The sequence below is a fragment of the Aspergillus melleus genome (assembly GCF_016097325.1).
Source record: "Aspergillus melleus strain CBS 546.65 chromosome Unknown contig7, whole genome shotgun sequence".
NCBI classification, from domain to species: Eukaryota; Fungi; Ascomycota; class Eurotiomycetes; order Eurotiales; family Aspergillaceae; genus Aspergillus; species Aspergillus melleus.
The window spans coordinates 1,826,970-1,853,343 of record NW_025763376.1 but is presented as its reverse complement, the minus strand read 5'-3'; the positions used below and the strand labels follow the sequence as shown (position 1 = coordinate 1,853,343).

The window sequence follows — 26,374 nt, the reverse complement described above, 5'->3', positions numbered from 1 at the left end:
GAAACCATACTATCGATCAATCCTTCACCTTAATAGTCTTATATATAATCCTTTCCGACAGTTTGCTAAGCGCTACCTCGCAGGAGTGGACAGGATGTGGCTTAGAGAGCCCCACTGAATCCTCCCGGGCCTGCTCCGTCTCTACAAGCTTTCTCCAGTAACCATAGCCCTTCCCCTCTACATGCCCTGGAATATGTTCTCAATTTTCTACCCGCCATGAGGCGGACTTGTTTCAACCACACCTGGTCAAACATTCTTGTGTAGGAAAGAATGACTCACTTTTGCAGCTTCTGCAAGGCTTTTTCCTAATTAGAACCCCGACTTCCCTTGCACTCATTTGGCACTAATTTGAAGGGGTTACCGACTGCTTGGCGGTATCTTCAGCCTGATTCCACGGTATGTTCAGATGTCTGCTTATTATCTGTTTGACATGTACAGATACCTAGGAATATAGGCAGATTGGTTCTGACAAGGCTCAATTCTGAAGAACGGGAGGCAGTGTTTCTATTAGTTCCTGGAAAGCATCTTACCGATAGACACTGTAAAGAAAAACTGAATTAATAGGATATCAAACGAACTATATATGGCTTTTGGCACCGACTACATCCTTTTTCACACCTGTCAATGACAGGAACCTTTCCAGCAGCGAGTAATCCCCTTCCTGTTCGATCTTCCCTTTCTCCGAGGCCCCATTGAGGATATTGTTCAGCTGACTTTTGTCGAGTCTGATGATCAAACCAGATTGCAACGCATTCACCAACACCGACTGACGAGGCTGTTGTCTGTAGGTAAGAACGCCATTACTGATGATCATTCGCCAGGTTTGCTCGAGATCCTTCAGTGAAATATCAATCGTGAACGACTCCTCGGCAGCTTTCAATCCATCTAGGCGTACAGACAGAACAGACAACCACTGCTCTACCGACTGCATTGGTGAGAAACCTTGCACTGCTCGAGGTGCCGCCCGGCCTTTCTGGCCACTGCGGAGATCATGTGCGCCGGATAGATAAGAGTTTCTCCAGGTAGTGTTCTCAGCTCCGAATCCCAGTCCTTCAAACACACTCGCTAGCAATTTTCTGGAATCTTCATGCCCGGAATCAAGTGCAACTGCATGACCGAGCAATGTTGCCGCGAATCTCAAATCCCCATCTTGTGCATATTTCTCCGCCTTGCGAACAACTTCATCGATCCCTCCCATGCAATCCACATACCTCCTAGCGTTCTCGACAGGTGGATGTTCCCATAGATGAGCGGGGTTGCCATCAAACCAACCCATATAGCGCTGATAGATACCCTTGACGTTATGGCTGACCGAGCCGTAGAACCCTTGTGTGTGCCACGCCTTCTGCAACGCCGGTGGTAAAGTCAATGTCTCTGCAATTTCGCTCCCTATCATCCCTGTATTCATCATCCGGACTGTCTGATCGTGCAGATAGCCATACAGATCCCGTTGCTCTGAAATCATCGTCGTGATATTCTCCTGTCTCCAGGTCGGCCAGTTATGTCCAGCAAATAACACGTCTGATGTGTCTCCGTACAGCACCAAGGACTCATCAAGATAGTGAGCCCACGCTTTCGCGTCCCGGACTAATGCTCCTCGCAAGGTGATGATGTTGTGTAAACAATGAGTCGCGCATTCAGCGATGTACAGGGCGCGATGATCGGGGAAGTAAAAGTTCATTTCAGACGGAGCCTCGGTCCCAGGGACCATCTGAAACTGAATCCGCACTCCATCCACGGCTCTCTCTTCACCAGTTTGGTAGATGGTCTCGTTTGGCGGAACCAAGCTATTTGTCCCACTGGAGACCGCCATACCGATACCACAGCCCAGCTGGCCATCGGGAGCCTTAGATAACCCGCTTCCATACATATACATGGCACGGCGACGCATAGCCGGACCAAGTAGTGTGTTCTCACTGGTCGCTTCTTCCATGAATCCCTCCGGTGCTAGAATCGGTACATTGCCAGTGTCTGGAAGAACGCCTTTCGCGCCCCCAAAATGATCGATGTGAGAGTGCGAGTATATCAGGTCTGTCACTTTCCGGTCGCCTCGATGCTTATGGTACAAAGCCAGCGCTGCAGCGGAGCATTCGGAGGAAGTGAGAGGATCGATGACAATGATACCGGTGTCTCCCTCGACTATCGTCATGTTGGCAAGATCAAACCCACGGACCTGATAGATGCTTGTGGTGACTTCGAATAGCCCCTGCTGAGAGGCTAACTGAGCTTGGCGCCAGAGCTTGGGGTTGGCCGTCCCCGGACATTCCGTATTGTGCACGAAACTGTACTCGTCGTTGTTCCATACCACGCGTCCATCAGCAGAGCGGATAATACATGGCTCGAGAGATCCAAGAAAGCCACGAGAAGCATTCTCGAAGTCGGCTTTGTCTGCAAAGTCAGGCTGATGCTCTTGCGGGGCCATGGTGAAGGGTAGCGCTTGGTAATGTCGAATGTAGCTACCAGGGGAAATCGGCTGCTTTTATGTCCTTCGGTTAGTGAACACGCGGGCTCCACGATAAAAAGCTGACGCCATTTACCCCGCTCGAGTCTTTACTATTTGTTCCGGAATCGGTCGAAAGCAAATTTGTCAATTGACTCCTCGGCTACTGGCTTCTGAAGAAGATTCCGAGACAATCGTATGAGGACGGCCTCCATTTTACGGATATATTATTTCAGTCTCGACTGTAGAAACCTAATACATTCTTTTTATCCCAAGCATATCCTCTCCATCCATACCCACCCTACTGGCCATATTTGCCTCTACATTATGACACTTGTGTGGCCCAATTACAACGTATACTTGAACCCCGGCAAACCCCCAATCACCAATTCTCCCCGATCAACCTTCCGATTACACCAATGAAGACGAATAGTTAGAAGAATCACCAGCACGATACTCATAGCAGTTAGTCCGACACAGGTCAGGATCCCGGGGTGGTAATCTGGCGCGTCTTGGGACCGATAGACAAGTGATCCCGTCATGCCGCCGGACGCACCCAGGCCGACGAAGACGGCGCTGCAGATGGCTCGTTTCCATTGCCCGCGGACGTTATTTGCCTAATCCTGTTTTAGGCGCCACTGGAGGAATGAGGCGGAGATATGAAAGGACGTACCTGGTATGCCATGGCAGCTGGGACGTTGGAGTTAGCGCCCATAGTGATGAGAAAACAGCCTACCAGCCGGGCAGCGTTGCTTTTCGCGAACCCCTAGTCGTGTCTCTTTAGAAATAGTAGATAGACGGATGAAGGCGACATTACTTACCATCAACGGAAGACCGGCCAAGGTCAACAGCCCATTGAAAATAATAATCGGCCCGCGAATGCGATATTTATCCCCTATCCATGAAGTCGCATACATCAGAATCCCCGCCGCTGCATACGGCGGGGCAAACAAGCATAGCGATGCCCCCTGCGAGAACCCCATTCCCTCGCGATATATGAGAGGCAGGAAAAACGTGATAGCGTATGCTGTCGTGGTAGTCGAAAAGTAAATCAGCCCGAAACCCAATATATTCAGGTCCAAGCCAGCGGTCAAATATTTTCTTAAGTTGAATGGTTCGACGGTGACGTCTGCGCGGTCTTTCTCGATCCGACGAAGGATCAAGGCGTACTCATTCTTCTTCATGAATTTGCGTTTGCTCTCTGCCATGCGGTCGGGGAAGTCGACAAGGACGAAGTAGCTAATCGCGGCTAGAACGCAGGTGAGGAGACCTTGGATGACGAAGATCCAACGCCAGGCGGAGAGGCCTCCTAGACCACGCTGCTCTGGTTAGTTTCATGTGGGGAGCGTATGAGGCGGACACGGATAGTCCTACCATATGCGTAATGCCGAACGATAACAATCCGGTAAAAGCTGCTGCGACACATCCCAAGAGGTAGAATATAGCGAATCGTTTGTGGATGTCAAATCGGGTATACCAGGTCGAGATAAGGTATAACGTCGCTGGGAAGAATCCTGCCTCCAATGCACCGATTATAATCCGGATCCCAACCATTTGAGACCAATGCGTCACAAACCCCGCGCATAGCTAAGCAACATTAGCTTTCTAGGACAGCGTTTTGCTCAAAAGAAAAGAGGGGGGGGGAGGGGGGGGTTACCATCACAGCACCCCAAATAAAACATATCCCAGATAAGTATGGAATAGGACCCAATTTCCGCACGAGCAACGGCCCCAGCACCTGTAGACATATATAGGGCGGGAAAAAAGACACCGCGATGGTACTCTGCCATAGTTAGCTATCATGGAGTAGAGACGTGTAATATAATGTCGTACATATTGAGTGCCAACCAGCTTTAATTCCTCATTCATACCAGCTACTGCTGCTCCGCCGATGTTACCTCGGTCAATCAAAGAGACCGTGTGCAAGACCCCAAGTATAACGATGAGTCGGCGATCCACTCGGTGGATGATCTTTCGCTGTTCTTGCGGCGTAAACTCTGGATCCTCATCGATATTCACATTGGGTATCTTCTGGGTCGAATTGACCGGAGACCTTGTGTTTTCACTTGTAGCAGACATATTGAGTATCCCCACCACTATGCAGAAAAGGGACCATCTCGGCTACGGGAAGATCCAGAAAATATATCTTCTCCATTATCCTGTCACGACGCGATCTGTCAAGCCGATTGCACAATTCCTGGAACTTGGCAATTGCTTTGCCTTTATTCGACAATGGTAGAGATCAACGATCACCCATACCTGATCCCCTTGAAATGAAATGCGGAGAAGAACCCGATTGCCGTCGGGTTTCGGCGTTAGTGAAGACGGGTGCCAAGAAATGCTTCCTATCGCCGAAAGGGTCCGATATCTAGGACGATGTGCAATATTTTACAAAATCACGTTATGATCTAAGTAGAGCGACGTTCTGATTTGGGTTTTTGATTAATTCCAAAGGACAAAAAAGGTGTTGGAAGGAAATCGCAGGCGTACGGTGGCATGTGCGCTAAACGCCGAAAGCCGACGCGCCTGATCCAGGCTTCGTAAGCGATTTTAGTCCATCTAGGTCTGAACAGATATAAATGAGAAACTGCCAAGGGTGACGCAAAGAGATGGATATATTTGACAGAGTGACTTGTATCTGAAACAACACCGCAACTATGCCTTCGTCCGAACACACCATGACGAGTGCCACGCCTCAAGTCCAACGCCAGTATTCCTCCGGCTCTTTGGACTCATACAATCCAGTCCTCGTTACTCCAGTCATAGGTACTGAGTTCCCAAAGAACACATGCAACATCGTCGACGATATCCTCCACGCTGACGACGCGGACCGAAAGATCAAAGACCTCGCCATTCTAGGTACACACAACCCACCCCAATATCACCCGTGCATCCCAAAGGAAGCTATTCTAACAAAAGCAGTGGCCGAACGGGGAGTCGTCTTCTTCCGAGCCCAAGACAACCTGACCAACGACCTCCAAAAAGACCTCATCCTCCGCATGGGCGAACTGACGGGCCGTCCCGCCTCCCATGGCCTCCACATTCATCCAGTGACCAACGACGCGCGCGAATTCGGCGACCCAGACCCCCAAATCAGCACGATCAGCTCCGAGGGCCGGAAGAAGCTCTACAAGGGCTCCGTGTACACCACTCAAGCGGCTGTCTGGCACAGCGATATCTCATTCGAGCATGCGCCGGCTGACTTTTCCTCGCTTCGACTGACTCAACTTCCGGTGACTGGTGGAGATACTCTCTGGGCGAGCGGCTATGAGGTCTATGATCGGATTAGCAAGCCGTATCAGCGGTTTCTGGAGGGATTGAGTGCCGATCACATAGGCGCGGGGTTTAGGGCTATGGCAAAGTCGGAGAAGTTCAATTTGTTTTTGGGCCCGAGAGGAGCGCCCGTTAATGTAGGCGGGGAACTGGGGGCGACGCATCCGGTGGTGAGGACGAATCCGATTACCGGGTGGAGGTCGATTTTCCCGATCGGTAGGTCTTGAGTTATCTGCGGGCCTATGTAATACAATGGGTGTGATACTGATGCATGAGGTTCCGGCGTAGGTTCATTTCCAGTGCGTATTAACGAGGTGAACCGCAAAGAGAGTGCAAACATGTTGCAGTGGTTTCAGGACCTGATTACCTATGGACACGATCTGCAAGTCAGATTCAAATGGAATGATCCAAATGATATTGGTAAGTCTTTCAGCTTGAATGGGTCGGAATCATGCTAACTCTGTGTAGCTATCTGGGATAACCGAAGTGTGTTCCATACGGCTACTGGGGATCATGACGGGTTTGGTGCACGGAGTGGAAATCGTGCTGTTGGCGTTGGAGAGGTGCCGTTTTTTGACCCGTTAAGCAAGTCGAGGCGGGAGGATCTAGGGATTGTGGATACGTTGGCGGCATGTCATTTGTAATTGGCTTTCTTATATACGATAAACTCCCCATCTTGAAGGCTCAGATGCCGAAATTGAGTCGATCAGCCATGTTCATGGCCATGAATGGATCGCCCGTCCAGAACTCGTCCGTGAGAATGTCATGGAGAGGATAGCCGATGTTTGCAGCTAGGCCGTATCCGGGTCCTTGGTACCCTCGTATGTGACTAGATGTGTAATCCTGCTCTTTGAATGGAAAAGGTCCTAGTGAGTTATCGGAGGTATGCCCAAATTCAGGCGTATGGTTATCCATATTTGAACTGGTTTGGCTGTCCAAGTTATTCGTGCTGTCCGAGCCATTGACGAAGTGCATCGTCCTCGTTATCAATGCCTCTAACGCATCTCGATATTTCTTGAGATTCGAATCTCGTTCTGCCATGACAAACAGGGCAGATGATGCAGCGCGCAAGTCATTTGATACACTACCCGTTAGTAGGGTCGGTGATCGGAAGAGACAGAAACTATTTTATGTTCCGTGAGCTTTGTACGCGAGAACCCATGATACTGCTACTTACCACATAGTGAGTCCAGCCATGAAGATCCCATTGACCAGAAGAAAAGAGTAACCTGATGGATCCCGTTGTCGAAGGTTTTTGAACAACTGGCACATCTGGCCCGATGCGTGAAGACAACTCGCGATAAGGTTATCGTGAGGCGGTAGGATATTGAGGAAGGGCTGCAACAGCATTCGCACGGAGTTATTCCAGTGCATGTTGACAAAATCTGTTTCATCGGGTGCCATACTTGGCAAAGACTCTTTGTACGCCTCCAAAGAAGCAAGAAGCGGAGATATCTCCGGCACCAGTGTACTCGGGGCCACATCTACTCGATAGACGCGAAAATGGATGCGAGACATGATCCGCTGAAGTCTGACGCATGAGATAAACCGTCTTAAATTTGGACCGGGTGCTTGATCAGACGGGTCACTAGGGCTCAACAGAAGACGTTCAATCACATCGTCATCGGTAATGGAGTCATCAAGATCGGCTGGTAAATCGGCGTCGATTTCCTCCTCTGCAATGCTAAATGGCCTCCCCAAAGACCATGAAGAGTATCTCTCGAGAATGTAAATACTCCAGAAAAGCCGACGATGCAGCTGTGCTTCGAACGGTCCTTGTTTCGCATAATGGGCTTCTCGATGGAGACCGTAATCGATACATATCCGCATAGCTGATCCTATCATGTACCATACTTTGGAAGCGTTTGACGACCGTAAGTTGAAGAGGACAAGGAGGGTCATTGCCTCTGCTCCGGCCAAAGACAAGGATTTGCGGATTGAGGAATCGAATCGAAGTGCTTTTCCAAAGAATGCAATTGGTTGAATCCCGGTATATGACCCGGTCATCTGTAGATTGGCAGTCCCGATGGCATAGACCATGAATAGTTTAAAGCGATCAAACTCGCTCTCAGGAGTTGTGAAATTTGATAGATTTCGTGTGGCATGAAGTTCGAGAATTTTGGAGCGATCCACGAAAGGCAAACGCACATGCGTGTTCTGGAAATACGCTTCAAGGATACGACTCCCTAGTTCATCGTCTGGAAGTGCTGCCTCAACTTCATCCGCAGGACTAGATGGACTGTCGAGTGGATGAGTTGTCTCGACGGGGATAGAATTTGTCCAAGTTGCGTCTTGCACTATGCGTCCTAGGCTGTTGGCAATAGTCCTACCTGATGATGGTCCCAGGTATGTCGATTTGGAGTCCACAAGGCTGACAAGAGGCAAAGTGTCGCTTCTATTCTCGTCCATGGACAGGGCAGGGGATGGCCTCCCAGTGAGCTTGGTGGCATCATAGATATCGGATGATGGACCAGCAGCTTCAGCCAGTTTAGACTCGAGCAGCTCGATCCGCTGGACAAGTGCATCCTTAGACATCGCATGGTGCCATGACAGAGTTGTTTCCGACCGAAGGCATTGCTGATCTGCAGCTTCACAGCCTGTGCATATCGGGAAGCCAACACACTTCTGCTTGCGTCTATGACATCGCCTGCAAGACTTAGGGATACGCTTGCGAATCCTCACCTCTGTTGCCATGGTCCTTTCTCAAGAAGTGCTTTTTTCGTGATGTGAGTCGGATTAATATTGCTTCCCCGCATTCGATGGTTGAAAGCCGAGGCGCCAATCGGTGCTTGTGAGACCATAGCGATGGGGCAGCACGTCATCACGCTTATGGATGCATTAGCATAGAAATTGCAGCGCACTAGTCTCTTCTACAGGCCTAGTAGCAGAAGAACGCTTAAGTGATAGGGGGGAATTTCGAATTCCATAGAAATATGTGGTGATCTATGGCTATGTCGTTTAGAATACTTGCTCCTCTAACTCGATAGCGAAGCGCTCGTTGAGCTGAATCTTGTACTTCTTCTTGAGCTCATCTCTCAGTAGAGTCGCAATTTGAGCGCTCGTCCAGGGAGCGATCATGCCCTTTTCCTTGATCTGTCCCCGAAGTACAGCCAAAGTGCCAACTGCACAGGGCAATCCGACCAGCTTAGCCATCGCACTTCGTGAGCCAGGTCCGATCGGTTCGCCATATTCAATAAGGGTGCTTGACCGCGTCTCCCTAGCCCCGTCTGCGCGTAAGATCTCGAATCGGTGCTGCAGAGCGATCATATCCCGCTCACCAGGACCATATGCCATCTTCTTTTCAAGCACGGCACAGAGTGTATCGATTGGGGAGCCATGCGCCTCAACCTGGTCCCCACTGAACAGTCCAATCCATCTCAGCCCGGAAACAACGCGTTCTCGTTCTTCGTCGGATAGGAAGGGTGCCTTTTCTAACGCAGCCGCCTCAAGATCACCTTGACTCGCATCTGACGACAAGCCAAGCAGTTCTGCCGTAAGCTGCGCCCAGGTCAACGAGCCGTCCTTTTCTCCATCTAGAGCAGCCAATTTCTCCTGCGAAAAATATCCGATCGCGACTAATGTTCGGATGATCTCCGGGAATCCCTTATATCTCAATGTCCCACGAAACACAGTCTCGGCCACAGGAATGTCGTAAAACTGCTTAAACCCAACCGAGTCGCGATTTGGATACCCGACCAGATCAAATTGAGAAAAGTGATCGTGGGGTTTAGCGCTAGCCATGAGATCCTCGCCATTGACTTCCACAATCTTGCCATTCTCATACCATTGCGCCGAATTCAAAAGCGCAAGTAGACCTCCACGCGGACTCCACGAGAACTTGTAACCCAGCGGGTTATTCGCATCATTAGGCGCCGGCAACGCGCCACAGTAGCTCGTAAACGAGGTGATCTTTCCGCCCGCGCGGTGGACCTCGTCGATTGTTTTCACGGCATAGAGGTGGTCGATACCCGGGTCGAGGCCGATTTCATTCAGGACAGTGATACCGGCCTCTTTGGCTTTCTCATTGAGCTCCCACAGAGCTGGGGAGATGTAGCTCGTTGTGACGACCGGTTTGGTATGCTCGATTGCGGACTTGACAACCGCTGCATGGAGTGTGTATGGGACGAGAGAAATCACGATGTCAGCGTCGGCGACAGCTGAATCCAACGCATCGCTGTCGGTAATATCCAGCGATATGGCCGATGTGTTACTGCGTCCGTCGGTGACTGCCTCGGCGGCAGAGAGGGTGCGGGAAGCAACTGTGACGTGGACGCCGGCCTCAGATAGAGCTTGTACAGCCGGGGGACAGACGAATCCCGCGCCAAGAAGAAGAGCTTTATGTTCAGAAGACATTTTGGTTATTTCTCTTAGTCGGTGATACTTGAAGGATTACTCGTTTTAATTTCACTGACGGGCAAGGCTCGATATTTAAACTCCTCGTGTTTTAAGGCCAGGTTTATCAAATTGGGTCCTGGGGCCAAAAAGGGTGCCCGCCTCATGCACTGCGATCAGCTCAACATCGGCAAAGCTTATGACAATCTTATTAGCTGACAGGATAGACTTAGCTTTAGTCAGTGAGCATTAAAAGCCCGGTTATGTCAAAATCACGCCATTGGCTCTGAGTCATTCTCATCTGCTGGAACTGGAGTGCAACAACGATCTCCCTTGATTGTTCAGCAGAGTGGGAAAGAGCGCTATGTCCTGTAACAACATTCATTACGCATGGAACTCTGTGCTATCTTTTGTTTTGCTTTGCTATTCTGGAAGTGATGATTATGCGAGTCGAGAGGTATGATTGGGGCCAAAAGTTATGCACGCGCATTGGGACAACTGGGGCGAAAATCGTTCCGTGACTCAGCATCTCTATGCACAAAGTCAGCATGAATATTTATTCTCGTGGGCTGGCTATCTGTGAGAAGGTCCTTGAACTACCGGAATACACACCCAATCTATGGCCCAAGCATAATTCCGAAATGTTATACAAGGTGAATAAATTCAGTCCAATACAGAACGCTACCCGTGCTGTACAGGTAGCCAAATGTAGAAGTAGACAGTAACAAGGTCAGTATACAAAGATAAATCAAGACCAACATTCAACAAAGCGAGCTGCTGTCAATGGATATCCCCAAATGCGCTGATAGAAGATCAGCAGGCGACAGGCGGACAGAGGAAGATCGGGATGCGTTGTGACACCAGAAAATGACGCAGTAGTCATCATCACTTGCTGTACTTCTTATGGAGTGTCACAAGGCTGTCCTCGATATCATCAACAACCTTTTGAAAACGATTGCTCGAGACAGCACCAATGTCCCGAAACTCAAAGAGAGGAACTAGGCGTTTGGAGTTGAGAAGTTCCTCACGAGCTGACTTCAGTCCTCCGATTTGTCCGTCAATGACTTCGTCAGCATAGGACAGCAGATCCTCGCCTTTGGACAATCCATCCATCCATTCTCTCAACTTCACTTCCCTATCCTCCCGCTTCTTAGTCTTGGGATTGACGCCTTTGAGCTTCATATACGCCATCTCATCAATGTCCTTTCTCGGTTTTGGGTTCTTCATATCACCGTCACAGAATCTGTTATCAAATCTATAACCGTGGCACATTAGGTATCGGTCGCAAAACTGTTGTACCGGGGAAAGTGGGGAGATCATACAGGACTTCCTTGCCTTCACCATTCTGATAGCATGTAAGGAGCGTAACCAGCTTGTAGAGGTCACCCTTGAATCCGTCCTTGGCGTCTTGGTACAATGTCACGAAGTTTGAGCGGGGCATGATGGCGATCTGAGTTTTAGGGCTCTGGTCCTGTTCCAACCGGTTTTGCGCACCCTTCACATAGGAGACAATCAGAGATAGAAACCCCATTGCATCCGCACTGACATCCTTTGGCTTATTACCCTCTGGAATAGCCTGAAAGAAGTCCTCATTCACCCAAACAAGCGCTTTCTTTGAGGCAAAATCTCCGTCGCGCAAGAGTGGGTTTTTGCCCCCGTTTTTCGCTATAGAGATTACTTCATTCACAGCTCCCAATGACAGTGGTGCCGTGACCTGGTATTGCCACATGAGCATTCCTTTCGTTAAATCAGATTTGGGACCGTCAACGCTCCATTCGCGGCATTTCTTGTCTTTAGCAGTGGGTATGGTCACTTTTTCATTCGGGGAATACTTCCAGCCCATCTGTTGATTGAATGTAAAATTAATGAATATGGCCTGTGGAATAGGGATGTAGTGACTCACAAAGTCATTGTGGACCTCCTTCGCAGCTTTGCCCGCGCGTCCGGTGCCTAGCTTGATGGTCTTACCATTGAGAATGTACTCACCAGTTAATTTACCCTTCATGTTGTTGGTAGTGTCGACTGTTAAACTCCAATCGTTTCCCGGATGGGAGTCATGAAGACCACTTGATCCTTTCCCGCTTGAACTTCCGGTGCGACCTCTTCCAGGACTGCTGTTTCGACTTCCCTGGGAGCTTCCTGACCAGCTGTGAGGAGGCGTGCCACGTCTAGTGCGAGCACCTTTACTCTTGAGGCTCGTCCCACGCCCTCCAGCAGATTTCTGGGTTCGATGATTCCGGCCTTCTATCTCCATGCCTTTCAGATCGAAGGTAGACTGACGCTCACAATCATCGTTTGAAAATATCAGCTGACCAGCCTCAAATTCAATACCAAGTCCAGCCTTCTTGTCGGGGGTCGGGCCATCATCCTTGGGATTAATATCACCAACATCTGCTTTCTGGGGCTTGCCAGTGGAATGGGTGTTCGAGCTGCCCTCTCCATCTGAGATTGGATGCTTGTTCGAAGAGCCACGGGATGGACCTTGAGACGAGTCGCGACCCTTTCCACCCGAAGACCCACGAGACCCTCCACGGCTACCTGGCCTGGAGTTTGAAGTGGAACCGTTGCCCCTCTCCTTCTCCTTCTCTGTCTTCCTATCATCGGATAGAAAACTGCCAATTCGGGGGCCATTGTGTTTGCCAGAGTCACCATGTCCCTTTTTGTCGCTGGAGAAAATTCCACCAAGTAAATGGCCCCCGCTCTTCGATGAATCGTCGGCCTTGCCTTTGGAGGAAGACAGAAGGCCGCCTTTTTTGCTGCCTGGCAAGGCGGAAGCATGGTCAAGCGCAGATAGTAAAAAGAGAGAAATCAGGCATACTGCCACTTGTCTCAGCACCAGGCGAGACAGGTGCATGACGAAAGAGTAACAAGAAACAGATTAAAGAATAAAAGTTCAAAAGAAAAATATGAAAGAAGTACAAAAGAGTGACAAGAAGTTGAGTTTGTGTTATAGATATTCAAAACAGCTCTCGCAATACGCCTACCTTTATATAGATCTTCCGCCCTCAATACTCTTCGTGATTTTGTGTCTACTGTCCTCCAATCTCTTTCATCGCGGCCAAGTACGCTCATGACAAATAGATGAACCAGCATTGGGGGCTTTGCATAGAGTGAAACCTGTACAGGGAACTCAGAGGGCATTGTTGCATATCCGAAATAAAAGGGTAGACCCAAAAATATCCACTTTTCACAATACCTTGTGGTCTGTTTGATGATATATCGAGAGCCTGGCCTTTGAACTGGGGTAGCTGCCTAAGAACATCTCCACTTTCAGGGATATCTGTAAAACTCTCCCTCACGAACGATGGTCGTGGTTCGAAGTGTTGAATTAATTCCCTGGCCAACAATAGTCCAAATTAATTATACACCCTGGATGATCCCGGAAATGCAGCTTACGGGCCTGATACCATTTTATCTGCAGTGACCCTAGGGCTTGCCCATAATAGAATATGCGACACCCCCCTCGGCCCCTTGAGGCATGTCGAGGGTTCGAATGGCCTAATAATGACTATGTCTTTGTAATTGGCTAAGTTGTAGTTACGGGTTGGTAACGATGTGCTCTATTGTTAGTTCATTACTTCAGGCCCTAACGGCCGTAAGTACCAAACGCACCATCTCTGTCTGTCAACAGACCCTCACGGATGTAATGTACTGTACAAGGGGACAATACAGACGAGGAAATGACATTATGCAAGCTGATGTGTCAATTATGCAAATTTATGTCTTCTTGGCATTTGACCAAAGCTGGCTGATCTAACCGAGGCTCGAGCACTGATCGCTGACCACGCAGATCATCTAGCTAAGCCATGGAGCTCGTCTAGTGGTGATCAATGTTTCAGGTTCGCTGGGCGTACTTAGCGCGTACTTAGAGACCCATGTTCGCCCCCATAACGAACCCTGCCCCAAGTTTCTGTTAAAACCAAAGTATCCAGTAACGCGAGGTTAGCTTGATTTTCCATCAAACGATATTCCACTCAGCCCCCTCAGCACTACGCCGTAGATACATGGCTTAGTTGAATAAGTCCCAACATCTAATCTAGGAGCATATATCTGACTCGCTAACAAAGAGACAGAAATCAGGATGGCCTCGTTTATGCACGTTGGTGGGGACCCCTGTCAATAGCAAATGGATAGGGTCTTGAACAGAAATCGCTACATTGAGCCAATACATGTATGTATTTTCGGCTCCAGTCGGCGCAGCTAGATCCCTGTAACCTGTTGTGTATGTTTGTGCCCGACAAGGCTGAAACAAAAGAAACCAACAGGGCTGTATGCAATAGCAGGGCTGCTCCCGGTGTTTGCCTCGCTGGAGATAATTATGGTGTTATGTGGATATTGTTTTTTTGTTTTCATGGTTGGACTTGGCGCCAAGTTGATCATGACATGACATGGAATTCTCTCTGTCCGTAGCAGCCATGTTTTCACCTTGTCTACATACTCCTTTGCTAATTCCGTCTCGAGTGAACCTTCATCTGCTGAGGTGGCCACCCCAACTATTCAAATCCTCCAAGTCGTGGATTGGACTTCTCTCGAGTCGAGAGTAAGTATAGCTCACTCATTTTGCTTTCCCACACAACCCAATCATCTACTCTTTATCAACTGTTGACTATGCCGGAGAGAGCCACTTCACCCATCAGCTCGCTACCGAATGAGTTAATCCTGTCCATTTTCTGTTCTCTTCCATCTTTTTCAGACGTGGCATACTTTGCAGCAACCTGTCGCCTCTATCGAATATTATGGATTAACCAGGCTTTCTCGATATTCACGAATGTCGGACCTCGGACTATCCCATGCCGCAAATTTGCGCGCACCCTACTTGCCGATCAAGGTGGCCCTTCCGTAACTGCAAATCGTCTAGCATTGCAGGACGTTCTTCAACTTATCAGAAACGCGAAGGTGGTGGAGCTGAATATAGCTCAGTTCAACGCACAATGGATGCCCGCACTGAAAGGTAAGCATATAGATCATCTCCAATAGCTTCGCGCGGTTGCTTACCCAAATATCTCAGTCTTTCATATGTCGCGGGCCCCAAAACCTAAAGCTCTATCGGCCAATGAACGACACCGATTTGCGCGAGGAATATACCAACTCTGGAGCTTTTTCATCGTCGATCGTGCGACCCGACAACGGAGACTTGGTACATTAAAGTTAAAGTATTTACTGGTTATATCTGAACTGTTAACATTTTACTTCTGGCACTTTGAAGAAGACCCGAAGAGGCGTGCAATTCTGATAGACGATGGCAACCCCTATGACGAAGTCTTCGCGGATTGTTACATGACGCTTGCGGAAGCGTTGCGTGAACATCATGGTGATGAATCCGGCAGCTGGCAGTTGACAGAGTCTGACGGCATTGGTGGGCGCTTCTCGCTCTGGGATCCATACCAAGGGCTTCTCAAAGAGATGGTGCTTTTTGGAGCCTCCCGAGATCGTAACCGGAAGTCGCCTCCTTTACCTTCTCCGCAGAGTGTCTGGGATGATACTTCGGATGATGATCGGGCAGAGGGAGTGGAGCCGAGTGTTTCGCGTCATACCACGTAGAGGTGTGGTACGAAACGATCGAGTGTGGTTCGAGTCTTTGGATATAGAGTTTATAATTCAGCCGTTTTACAGATATAACCTCTTGCGTGACTGGATGGAGGGACTTTTGTAAACGCAGCTAGCTTCCAGCACCACGGCAATTACCGCATCATTTACCAGCCCAATGTTCTTCGTCACACTTGACGGTCCCTACCTTTAACATGACTGTTTCAGCTGCCTGCATCAACATGAAAATTCATGTCTGCACCCACAACACGGACACCCCTCTTCTACCTCATAGTGGTGGGGAAACAGCCGCCCGAGGATTTTACTCTACGCAGCCAGCTGTCACAGGGGATGTTCCGTGCCCTGCTAGCAGGTGTCCTTTCGGATCTTGTGAATCAACATCTTGAATGAGGATAGCTTTTGCAACTACTAGTTAGCAACCATGCTCCCAAATGGTTGTGCGTCTGGCCAACGACTTCTGGATGCCCCAACGGGTAAAAGGAACCAACCGCCTTCTATTTCTTTTGGTACGTGCTACACAACTATCTAGATGGGCAGTTTGTAATTCTGCTGCGGCTCCAGTGCATTACCCTAGAAACCGACTCAATTTACTGATCGAGGAATCTATGCGGACGTCCTCTCTCTAGGGTGACCCGTGCGTTCGTCGATCTGGATGTCGCGGCGATGGCGTGCTTGGCGGATGACCAACACACGCAAGAGCAATGGGAACATCTCGTCCAACTCTCGAGATTGCCAGACTACGCAACAGGGAACAATACTGCGCCTCCTTTGGACTCCTTAATGCAACATATTACTGCTGACCGCAGTACCTTGGCAAGGTTAGCAAAAGCTAAAGCCGATAATACACCCAAGAATAGCTACGCTTATCGTTTCATACCTTCTGCCAGCTATGATGGCGAAAGAGAATGGAAAGAGACGAATGGGCCGTTATGCGGACCGACAAGAGTGATGGGACAGTATAAATGGGTTAACAAATGGCTATCCCCTTTGGTCATTCTCCACGAACACAATTCATCTAGGAAAATTACTTGTTTCTGCTCCCTTCTCGATCTCCGTCGTTTATGTACACAATGGCTGAAACTGTGGCCGACTTGACAGCTTCTGTCAACGCAGCGTTGTCCAAGCTCTCTCCTACTGATGAGATCCCGGACTCCGCGCGCTTGCATCTCCTGGATGCATTGGACAAACTACGTGGAGTTGTTGAACCTCCTATTCAGTCGATTCTAAACATCTGCTGGGCGGTAAGATAATCCCCCGAATCTATCTGGACAGGTATCATAAATAATACGTGCTAACACTACTCCTTGGGAGAGCTTGCCGTAGGCCCATCCTCTGGTTATGATCCGAACTGCTATTGGAATGGGCGTTTTTGATGCGTTTGCCGCTGCCGGCGGCGCGGAGCTGACCGTCAATGAGCTGAACGAGAAAACTAAGGGCGATAAAACTTTGTTGGGTAAGAGGAATTCCATTTCTTCCCCTCCTTATTAGTAAAGGTAACAGCCCGGGACCCATTGATTTCCTAATCGACCTTTCCACATTGCAGTGCGGATCATGCGGTTCCTGAGTTCCCATCGCCTCTTCATTGAGACCGGGGTGGACAAATACCATCCCCAACCCTTAGCCTTGATTCGCGACCGGCGCTCCACCATGTGAGCTAATTAGAAATTTGTACGTGGCCCTTGCGCATTCCTTGCTTTTTTTGCCGAGAAGGACAAAGAAATACTAGCGGGTTTGACCAACCACATCGGACTAACTCGATCTCCACTACCAGCCACATGATTTTGCGGGCCACGGCGTACGTGCCCGAATTCTTGGAAACAAGAGGATACCAGACCCCAGATGACGCCTACGACGGCCCCTTCCAGCAGGCTTACAGCACCAAGCTACACCACTTTGAGTGGCTGGCACGGCACCCAGATGAGCAGCATGCCTTCAACGTGGTGATGGAGACCGGAAACCGGGCGGTAGAGGGCAAACAGTGGTACGACTTCTACCCCTGGGAGGAGCGGCTGTTGTCCGACGGTGACACAGACCGCGTGCTCCTAGTCGACATTGGCGGTGGCAAGGGTCACGACCTTGCGCGCTTCAGGGAGAGAACGAACACCACCGGCCACCTGATCTTGCAGGACGTTCCCGAGGTCATCCGGGATATTCGGGTACCGCTAGCCCAGGGCATCGAGGTCCAGGGCTACAACATGTTTGACGCGCAGCCCGTCCGTGGCGCAAAGGCGTACTACATGCGCACAGTGCTTCATGACTGGCCTGACAACCAGGCCCTGCAAGCCCTGCAGCGCATCCGGGAGGCGATGGCGGACGATTCAGTGCTGCTGATCAACGAAAATACCCTCCCCGAAATTGCCGTCCCTCGGTTTAATGCCAGTGTGGATCTCATCATGATGACTATGTTCTCGTCACTGGAGCGTACGGAGAAACAGTGGCAGAGTCTTTTGGAACGCGCCCAGTTCAAGGTCGTCAAGGTATGGCGAGCGGATAACCAGGGTGTGGGGTCTAATGCTTTGTTTGAGGCCGTTCCTATCTAAATTGATACTCTGGACAGCATGTTTCTCTTGGAAGAAATACACGGTTCTTTTCCTATTCTAATTCCATCTCAAATTTACAGTCTCTTTATCAAAACTAAGGCTCTGCGAAGAGATAGGCGGGTCAAAGTAGCACTTTACCTCATTAGCATTGAGTGTATCCTACCAGGTCTACCATTTGGTGCACGACCAGCACTAGCACAAATATTGGAAGCTTTATCTAGTCTACGAATCCTCCAGCATTTCGGAATGAGCTGGGGGTTGCGAAGTGCTTTGGTGCAAGCCTGAATAAGCATAAAATGGCGCGAGACCATAGACTGCTGCTCGCTGGCCCCATGATGAGCGAGACCTATTCACATCTGACAAGTGTTGGAAGAATTTCTCAAATTACTATTATACAGGCGTAATCCTTCGGCTCCACTTCCAGGAAAAGTCGGATACGGATTTTGCCGATGGGACACTTGACTCTTGGCGCATGCATTGAATTTCTCCGTATACATATCATCAAACTGAAGACTCCTCGCGGAGCACTTCTACTTCTGTCTGCTTGATGATTGTCTGGGTAATCTTTCTATGAGCTGGCCTCCCTTCTGCGGCAACTTTAGGAGCCCCCTGGTTGACATCCGATAAACTATGGTCCTCGTGAGTTATCCCGAATCGTCGATAGCCCGCGAAATTGGTCAAGGACCTTTCGGCTTCGTCGGAAGGGTAAATGCCGTCCGATTGTTCTGGGGTGTCTTTTCCCAGAATTCGGCGAACGAGCTTTGGGAGGCTTGGAACACAGGCGCAAATGATGACAACGTCGGTTTCGATACTGTAAAATGGTGAGGCATATGGGTCAGTACGACATCTCACGTGGGTGATGAATGGTCTCCAGGTATGTGTAAGATGAGGCGCAACCCCCAATGTTGTTATGAGGAGAGAACAGAATTCCCATGGGTAATCGAGACCGTAGTAGTGTGGATAGGTAGTGATTTTTATTATTGCGCAGACCATGGCTCTAAATTGCAGATAGTTAGTCATGTCCGGCTCCGTCGCTCACTCTCGTACCCCGATCATCTCCTTGGATCTCACGACGGATGACCAGTGAACACGAATCAATTCAACCTACATAAGACCTGTGCCCATGATAGCGCAAGCGCCGATCTTCCGAGTGCATGGAATTCGCAACTTCCATAGAACTGTAACAGGATAGGCCGCCAATATCAGGTCCGTGAATGCAGACCAAGCTGATTACAGGAAACGTCAGATTCTTCAGGCTTGGGGTGTCAAGCAGTGAGACCTACACCCTGCAAATAATGAAATCCCGTCCAGTACTTTTGGAGAAAGACATTCGGCGGGCTGAGTATAATGCCAAAGGTTGTTTGGTGGGTTGCACTCAGCGAAGATCAAAATGGAGCAGATGGAGAAGCTGATAAACAAGATGATGAGGAGGAAGTAAAGAAAGTGGAGAGCTCGGATGCTCATGCTCGGGCCCATGAGCTGCTTTAGAAATATCACAATGGACAACTTCGGAAGACAGAAGGCTGCGTTCCCGATCGGCTGAATTATGGATGCACAATACAGTGTGCTACTCATCTGTTCCGGCGTGAGGTAAATAGAATGGCGACCAAGCCCGTGGGTGACACCGAGAGACGTCACGGAGACACAGACGACCTTCAATATCTTTCACCCCATTTATGACCTGTTAGCTGCTTTCCTCAGGGCATGATTGTACTCCACATAGAGTATGGAAGGTGGAAATCTCAATCCTAGAGAAACAGGGCTTACTTGCAACAGCAGCTATTAATAGCGCATCGTCCCACCCTGCGCCATGAAGGATGATCACTCTTGTATAGACCCGCGCCCCAACAAATGAGGCCGTCAGGCCGAAGCCTACCCAACCCAAGATGTTGAGTGTCGTCGCTCTGCTCTCATCCGGCGGCGAGGACTCCATAATTGCCGGTTGGCAAGTCCAGGAATACCTTTATGATCCCTGCGTTTTCCGACCGTGTGACCTGGCACCTGCAAACGCCAGACAATGAATGCCGAATCGTTGTGTCCTGGCAGGTTAGCCCATAGATACCGGATATTATTTCTCACTTTCGGTCTAAGACGACTTGCAAGAATGGATGCATGATATCAGCGTTGAATAAAGTGCATGAATCTGGGGGCGATATGGAATTCAGACTGCAAGAGCGGCGAAATGGTAGGAATTGCTGGAGAGCTTTAGGACAAGACATTTAGGAAGGTTGTACAGGGGCCATAGGACCAAGGTAAGGGGTAAAGGAACTGTTCTGTGTGCCCTATTATCTTTAGCTAAGCTATAGAGAGGTCTCTTATATACAAGCTTCTGTGGTAAGGTCTGTCCCCCTAAAGCCTAATGCAGCCGACACCTCGAGGCTCGGGGGTCTCGCCATTAAATTACTTTATTTATCATTGGACAGAACAAAAGTACAGGTTGTGATATGTGGGACTCTAGGCTGTGTGATATACCACCGCTAGATGGGTTCCATGGGAGAACAAAGAAATAGGCTTAAAGATTGATCTTACTGGAGGAGCCTTGCCCCGTGCCACGACAGCGTTCTACGCTAGGCGAATTCCTGCTTCTGGGTGTCCAACAAGTTTGATGATCCCTTTGTCTCCTTGGAGAAGAGTTTAGATAGGTCCCAGATTTTTGCGAGTCTTCTACCACCAGTCCGCAAATAAGTTTCTTATTTTCTTTCGTCTCATTGGTCATCTCATGCATTTCCAACGAAGGGTAGTAGGGAAACCAATCCCTACAAACACCCCTCAGAAATCAATTAGACCATAACAACAACTAAAGAGTACTAATCAAGCCAGCAATCGCACGTTCATATCCAGTCACAAGCTATCAGTTACTATAAATACGGAATTTCTCGCAGCTCTCTATGGTGTTTTCCAAATGCCTGCCAGACGAGGTTCCACTTCCGTTTTGGCTCTATGTAGGATGATCCCGTTAATATAGGTTTCTAAGCTACGTGGGAGCTCAAATATATCAGAGAAGCCTACCTCACGGCGCTTGACTACATCGTCACTATACTTAGCTGCACAGTCTCCGCGGCCAGTTGGGATGCTTTTCCAGTGTCGAGCCGAGGATGGAACCGGGGAAGAAAATAGAGAGACCATTGAAGGATTGATTCCAGGGCTTTTAATGAATGACTCGGTACTTTCCAGAATTATGTACAAAGCACTGTTAATTATCTCTTCTCACGGCTGTTAATCATAGTTGGCAACAAAAAAAGCCCAAAAATGGTGGGAAAGCAGAAAGACATGAGACAGGCAAGAACGCGAAAATAGCCATATAGGAACCGAGCCGAGGACGAAACTTATTGTAGCCGGCCCGCATCCTAGATAGGATTGGCATATGTTCTAGTATACTGCCTCCAAACAGAAACGGCCGCTTGTTGAGGATCAAAGCCCCAGACCAGATCTTGGACCATCGGATCAGTTAAGGGATAAGGAAATTTATTACTTTCTTTCCAGAGCTGCTGCTCGTTCAGATGGTCCTCTCGATCACGATAATCGCGCATCATGTCGAACCAACTTCGAGCCCAATCGACCGAGTGTCCCACAGGTTCGAAAGCGCCTTCCATGGCTTTGCTCCAGTTCTTAATACAGAGGACTCGGAGCATGCGAGAAGCCGTGAAGGCTCGTAGAAGGTCGGGTAGTGCCGGACCCAATGGACGTTGGCGGGCGAGGAGCTCGGCAAGAATGAAGGCCGATTCAATCGCGATGGCCGCGCCTTGGGCCATATAAGGGAGGATGGTATGCGCTGAATCCCCTAATAGAATGAATCTTCCACTTGGATGGGCCCATTGCCAGCATGTTTCATGCTCGAGCAGAGTCCACGATTGGGCCAGTTCTGTCAATTCCATCAATCGCTGAATGGTGGGGTCCCAGTCTCGGAAGTAATCCCGGAGGACCTGGACATCGGCTGGCTGGGGGCCTGTTGGTGATGCACCATGGGCTGCTGGTAGTGTCATGACAACGTTCAAAACCTTCTGACGATCTAGGTGGTAGCATATAATATGCGAGCCAGGCCCATACCAAGCCTGGATGCTGGCCGGGCTGATCAGAGCCTGGAGGGCAGCATCCGCTGTGAGAGCCGATGAAGGAATCATGAGTCTATAAACAACATTGCCACTAGACGAAGGGGCATTGTTCGAGCCAAGGAGCAGATGCCGACAGACTGAGTGCTCCCCATCTGCACCCAGGACTAAATCTGCCCTCATTCCTTCGCCGGTGTGAAGTTGGACGCAACCCAGGTCGAAGTTGATATCTACCACGCGGGCGTCGAACAGAATGCGAACACCTAGCCTCAACGCTTCTTCATACAGAATCCGAGCAATGTCGGCGCGGTGTATAACAAGGTGAGCATCCCCGTACCCCTTTGCCTGCTGAAAGTTGATAGTCTGGTGGTGGAGTTGGCTCCCTACATAAGACCGAACAATCAAGGCTTTTGGTGCTGTTGCTGCGGCTTCAACCTTTTCCATGACACCCAACTCCCGAAGAACTCTGGAGCAGTTGGGGGGAATTTGAAGTCCAGCGCCCAGCTTTCATTCTCAATTGATCATCAGTATGCCGTTAATTTTCGACTACCCGATACGGGCCTCACCTTTTGCAATGCCGAGGCTCTTTCCAGCACGACGACCTGGAAGTTAGCCTGCCTCAACCGGATGGCCGCCGTCAGTCCCGTTAAGCCGGCACCGACTATCAGAACGGAACAGATCGATTCACCGTTGCCGCCGTGGTGCGAGAGGCTGCCGTAAGTAGACATCACGTTCGATTGAATTCGTGTATAATGCTCTTCTCGATAGTGCGCAGAGGCTCCTCATCTCCTTAATTGGTGAATTTACGAACCTCCCTTCCATTGACACCGGAATGCGTCCACTTTAATACCCTCCCAATACACCTCATCGCCAAGCTACTGCCCCATTACGATAAATGCTCTCTCTAATGGGAATGTGCCACAAATCCAGTTGTCTGCTGGGCTGCTTGAATCTCTCCTGACTCTTACTGTTAAGTTTCGGATATCTCGGCTAACCACTTCGTGTTGGGGTCGGACTACCTGCTGGCTTGAACAGGATGAAGGTTGAGTGTTCTAGATCCACATTTGGCCCCAATTGTGAGACCTCAATTGTGAGATCACTTACATCTAGTGTAATTAATCGAGGATCTAAGTGTCCCTTGTATATACTTCACATGTCATGTGCCTTCTCAAAACGTTGTCAGTGTATCGTAGCGGTAGTTCCTGATCACCCCTGTCAAGCCAACAGTCAGGGGTTATCGAGGGAGGGGGGAAAGAAAAACGAAGAGTAAAGAACCATGATAGTAAGGTGTCCGAACTCCTTATGCTGGTCACGAGGTATCAGATCCAAACATGTAAGGATCCCCTGTTTCGAGATAATATATGTGCCTGTACTATATCAATATTGATCGAGTTTTCATTTTGAAAAGTTTATAGCCCAACGCGGCAGGAGCCTGGTATTTCTACATGAACCTTGCGTAAATGGCAGGTCAGATCTCATGAAAAGATAAATCAAAATCTTGAAGACAAAACTAACAAAACATATGTTTTCTCTGACGGTTCTGCAGTCCGTAGAGTATAACTATCTCTTTTCAAGACCCGGCTCGCGCTAGCACCGGCAGGTATGTATGGTAATTTGCCTACTATTACCATCCGGGAGACAATCCGTTCAATCAGCATATGTCTAAGTCCTACTGAGCCCATGAATCTTCCTGTGATCGGAAGCGCCCGCTGATGCAAGCCTTGGAAAACGTAAGATTTTAGACTGCTGCATGTTTGCTGTCATCACAAACAAGAGCTGACCATATATGGGGGCAGTATTGGATGGACACCTCAGATCAGTATGCTAAGTGGTCAGCCCTTCCCTTTGAATCGCGGATATTCTCTCGCGGGGTTATGAGCCAAACAACCTCGCCCTGGCCTCCTCGGATTGTGGCTGCTGACCACTTGTGGGGGCGATGAACTATTTCGAACAGAACAGAACCTGTCGTTCCTGATCTAGAGGACCAGGGGTTTTTTTGATCAATGTTGCTCAACAATGGCGCGGTGTCGTTGACGGTGTCCACGAGGTTTGCTCTTCGACTACGGCCACAAGGACCAACCGAACGTATAAATTGGCCCCATTCCACCAGAGAGAATTAAAGGTGCCTGAAACGGAACTTGAAACTGCACTTCATTTACTTCAGCAATCTGATTTCATAGGGACCGTTGTTACAATGTTACTGGGTTGGATCCTCTGGACACTCCTCGGGGGGGCTATGGCCGCAATTTCTGGCTCCCCGCATACCTCCTCAGAACCTCGCTATCCCTATGGCCGCCTGCCGACGCAACCTCTCTCTTTGTGGCGTCAGGACAATGGGGGCAAAGACAAGCAACCTGGTTCCGCCAAACTGCCCTGGTCAGCGGTATTCCCTTCTGGCGACCCGCCCGACACAGGCGTGACGCGGTATTATAATTTCACTATCTCAAGGGGGGACACTGCTCCAGACGGCTACGCTAAGAGCGGGCTCCTGATCAATGGACAGTTTCCCGGTCCTATGATCGAGGCCAATTGGGGCGATATGATTGAGGTGACGGTATGGAATAGAATTGAGTCCGTGGAAGAGGGCTTGAGCCTTCATTGGCACGGATTGACTCAGAAGAAAACCCCTTGGGAAGATGGCGTTCCGGGGATCACCCAGTGCCCGATCGCCCCAGGTGCCAGCTTTACCTATCGCTTCCAAGCCGACCAGTACGGAACGAGCTGGTACCATTCACACTACAGTGCTCAGTACACTGACGGTGCCTATGGTCCTATGATAATACACGGTCCGGTCCAGCCCGGCGCCTCCTACGATCTGGACGTGGGTCCTGTGATGATCTCGGACTATGGCCACGAGAGCTACTATACCATCTTGGAACAAATCCTCTCGATCCCTCCATCCTTCCCGAATGTAGATAACAATCTCATCAATGGCCATGGAGCGGATAACAACGAGGCTGGTGTGGGGTTCGCGCGATTCAATTTCACGTCCGGCAAGAAACACAGGCTGCGGCTTCTCAACACCGGATCAAATGCCAATCAGAAGTTCAGCATTGACGGGCATGTCATGACGGTCATTGCCAATGACTTCGTGCCGCTAGAGCCATATACCACCGAGGTCATCACCCTAGGCGTGGGGCAGCGGACAGACGTGGTCGTGGAGGCCGCCGGGAAGCCCGAGGACGCCTACTGGATGCGCGCGTCAATTGATATGGATTGTCTGAACGCTACGGCGACGTACAAGACAGTTCGGGCGGCTATCTATTATGAAAAGGCCGATTCCAGCGCTACACCGACCAGCAACTCGACTGCTTCGTTGGCGAGCAACAACTGCCGGAATGAGCCTCTCAGTAGCACCGTTCCCTACTACCCTCAAACACCGCCATCGAGAGTCTCGACGACAGAGACCCTCGAAATCACCCTCGCCCAGAATGCGAGCGGAAATGTTCTTTTCTTTGTCAACAATGTCACCTTCCGCGTCAATTACAACACCCCTGTCCTTTTACTCGGCTGCCACGGGAATTTCTCCTACCCTGAGAGCCCGGATCTGAACCTCTGGAACTTTGGCGCCAATTCGTCGATCCGACTGGTTGTATATAACCTCTACGAGATGCAACATCCGATGCATCTCCACGGCCACAACTTCTGGGTCCTGGCCGAAGGTCGCGGAACGTGGGATGGCGTGGTCAACAACCCACAAAACCCGCAACGTCGAGACACTCAGATCCTCCAGCCGGGGTCGGTCGAAGAGCCCGCTTACATTGTCTTGGAGTGGCAGGCTGATAATCCTGGGGTTTGGCCGCTGCATTGCCACATGTCCTATCATGTCAGTGCGGGATTACTTCTAAACATCATTGTGAGTTGTATTTTCTTTTTCTTCCTTCGTCCTTTTTCCTAATTGGGTTGGTTTCATTCTGACGACCTATCAGGAACATCCCCAGGATTTTGAAAAATTCCAAATTCCTCGGAGTATGGTACAAACATGTCGGGAATGGGCCCACTTTAGTGGACATGAGTTTGTGAACGAGATTGACTCGGGTCTTTGATGAAGAGGGGTAGGTTCGTAGGGAGTACGGAGTAGAGGGTCCAGACCCGAAGGGATGTAACTAAAGCAAATGATCTGGCGGCCGGCAGGAGGAATTGACCCTAGTCACACCTTAATATAGCCTAATATAGACTAACCAATTTCGGCT

The 26,374-nt window shown here is 49.7% G+C and overlaps 11 protein-coding genes across 11 annotated transcripts; 5 read left to right on the top strand and 6 right to left on the bottom strand.

Annotated features, from left to right (window-relative positions):
- Nucleotides 1-577: 577 nt before the first annotated feature.
- Nucleotides 578-2,422, bottom strand: LDX57_011564 (alkyl/aryl-sulfatase; the record flags this gene model as incomplete). The annotated part of the gene is made up of 1 exon (XM_046093308.1): nt 578-2,422. The coding sequence occupies one exon, from the start codon at nt 2,420-2,422 to the stop codon at nt 578-580; it is 1,845 nt and encodes a 614-aa protein (XP_045949286.1).
- Nucleotides 2,423-2,571: 149 nt separating this feature from the next.
- LDX57_011563 (uncharacterized protein) lies at nt 2,572-4,519 on the bottom strand (the record flags this gene model as incomplete). Its single annotated transcript, XM_046093307.1, has 4 exons — nt 2,572-3,057; nt 3,114-3,759; nt 3,815-4,027; nt 4,274-4,519. The coding sequence occupies 3 exons, from the start codon at nt 4,517-4,519 to the stop codon at nt 3,145-3,147; spliced, it is 1,074 nt and encodes a 357-aa protein (XP_045949285.1). The 3' UTR covers nt 2,572-3,057; nt 3,114-3,144.
- Nucleotides 4,520-5,097: 578 nt separating this feature from the next.
- On the top strand, nt 5,098-5,940 carry LDX57_011562 (TauD/TfdA dioxygenase family protein; the record flags this gene model as incomplete). Its single annotated transcript, XM_046093306.1, has 1 exon — nt 5,098-5,940. One exon carries the CDS (start codon nt 5,098-5,100, stop codon nt 5,938-5,940), a length of 843 nt encoding a protein of 280 aa, XP_045949284.1.
- A 139-nt stretch (nt 5,941-6,079) lies between these two features.
- On the bottom strand, nt 6,080-8,350 carry LDX57_011561 (fungal specific transcription factor domain-containing protein). Its single transcript, XM_046093305.1, has 2 exons — nt 6,891-8,350; nt 6,080-6,836 (listed from the first exon to the last, which is right to left on the bottom strand). The coding sequence occupies exons 1-2, from the start codon at nt 8,246-8,248 to the stop codon at nt 6,398-6,400; spliced, it is 1,797 nt and encodes a 598-aa protein (XP_045949283.1). The 5' UTR covers nt 8,249-8,350; the 3' UTR covers nt 6,080-6,397.
- A 321-nt stretch (nt 8,351-8,671) lies between these two features.
- On the bottom strand, nt 8,672-10,076 carry LYS9_2 (saccharopine dehydrogenase (NADP+, L-glutamate-forming); the record flags this gene model as incomplete). Its single annotated transcript, XM_046093304.1, has 1 exon — nt 8,672-10,076. Exon 1 carries the CDS (start codon nt 10,064-10,066, stop codon nt 8,672-8,674), a length of 1,395 nt encoding a protein of 464 aa, XP_045949282.1. The 5' UTR covers nt 10,067-10,076.
- An 854-nt stretch (nt 10,077-10,930) lies between these two features.
- LDX57_011559 (uncharacterized protein) lies at nt 10,931-12,899 on the bottom strand (the record flags this gene model as incomplete). The annotated part of the gene is made up of 2 exons (XM_046093303.1): nt 10,931-11,300; nt 11,368-12,899. The coding sequence occupies 2 exons, from the start codon at nt 12,897-12,899 to the stop codon at nt 10,931-10,933; spliced, it is 1,902 nt and encodes a 633-aa protein (XP_045949281.1).
- A 1,606-nt stretch (nt 12,900-14,505) lies between these two features.
- LDX57_011558 (uncharacterized protein) lies at nt 14,506-15,890 on the top strand. The gene is made up of 2 exons (XM_046093302.1): nt 14,506-14,996; nt 15,054-15,890. Exons 1-2 carry the CDS (start codon nt 14,654-14,656, stop codon nt 15,584-15,586), a joined length of 876 nt encoding a protein of 291 aa, XP_045949280.1. The 5' UTR covers nt 14,506-14,653; the 3' UTR covers nt 15,587-15,890.
- Nucleotides 15,891-16,662: 772 nt separating this feature from the next.
- Nucleotides 16,663-17,245, top strand: LDX57_011557 (uncharacterized protein; the record flags this gene model as incomplete). Its single annotated transcript, XM_046093301.1, has 3 exons — nt 16,663-16,833; nt 16,916-17,045; nt 17,136-17,245. The coding sequence occupies 3 exons, from the start codon at nt 16,663-16,665 to the stop codon at nt 17,243-17,245; spliced, it is 411 nt and encodes a 136-aa protein (XP_045949279.1).
- A 122-nt stretch (nt 17,246-17,367) lies between these two features.
- Nucleotides 17,368-18,132, top strand: LDX57_011556 (uncharacterized protein; the record flags this gene model as incomplete). The annotated part of the gene is made up of 1 exon (XM_046093300.1): nt 17,368-18,132. The coding sequence occupies one exon, from the start codon at nt 17,368-17,370 to the stop codon at nt 18,130-18,132; it is 765 nt and encodes a 254-aa protein (XP_045949278.1).
- A 3,347-nt stretch (nt 18,133-21,479) lies between these two features.
- Nucleotides 21,480-22,909, bottom strand: LDX57_011555 (FAD-dependent oxidoreductase; the record flags this gene model as incomplete). The annotated part of the gene is made up of 2 exons (XM_046093299.1): nt 21,480-22,685; nt 22,748-22,909. 2 exons carry the CDS (start codon nt 22,907-22,909, stop codon nt 21,480-21,482), a joined length of 1,368 nt encoding a protein of 455 aa, XP_045949277.1.
- Nucleotides 22,910-24,375: 1,466 nt separating this feature from the next.
- Nucleotides 24,376-26,227, top strand: LDX57_011554 (uncharacterized protein; the record flags this gene model as incomplete). Its single annotated transcript, XM_046093298.1, has 2 exons — nt 24,376-26,037; nt 26,111-26,227. The coding sequence occupies 2 exons, from the start codon at nt 24,376-24,378 to the stop codon at nt 26,225-26,227; spliced, it is 1,779 nt and encodes a 592-aa protein (XP_045949276.1).
- Nucleotides 26,228-26,374: the final 147 nt, after the last annotated feature.

What these genes read in the sequence shown, in the direction of transcription:
- LDX57_011561 (XM_046093305.1), bottom strand. Translation starts at nt 8,248, where the DNA reads ATGTCTAAGGATGCACTTGTCCAGCGGATCGAGCTGCTCGAGTCTAAA. An exon ending in ATGGCTGGACTCACTATGTG is followed by an intron (nt 6,837 to 6,890) that starts GTAAGTAGCAGT and finishes AACATAAAATAG; the next exon opens with TTTCTGTCTCTTCCGATCAC.
- LDX57_011558 (XM_046093302.1), top strand. Translation starts at nt 14,654, where the DNA reads ATGCCGGAGAGAGCCACTTCACCCATCAGCTCGCTACCGAATGAGTTA. An exon ending in ATGGATGCCCGCACTGAAAG is followed by an intron (nt 14,997 to 15,053) that starts GTAAGCATATAG and finishes CAAATATCTCAG; the next exon opens with TCTTTCATATGTCGCGGGCC.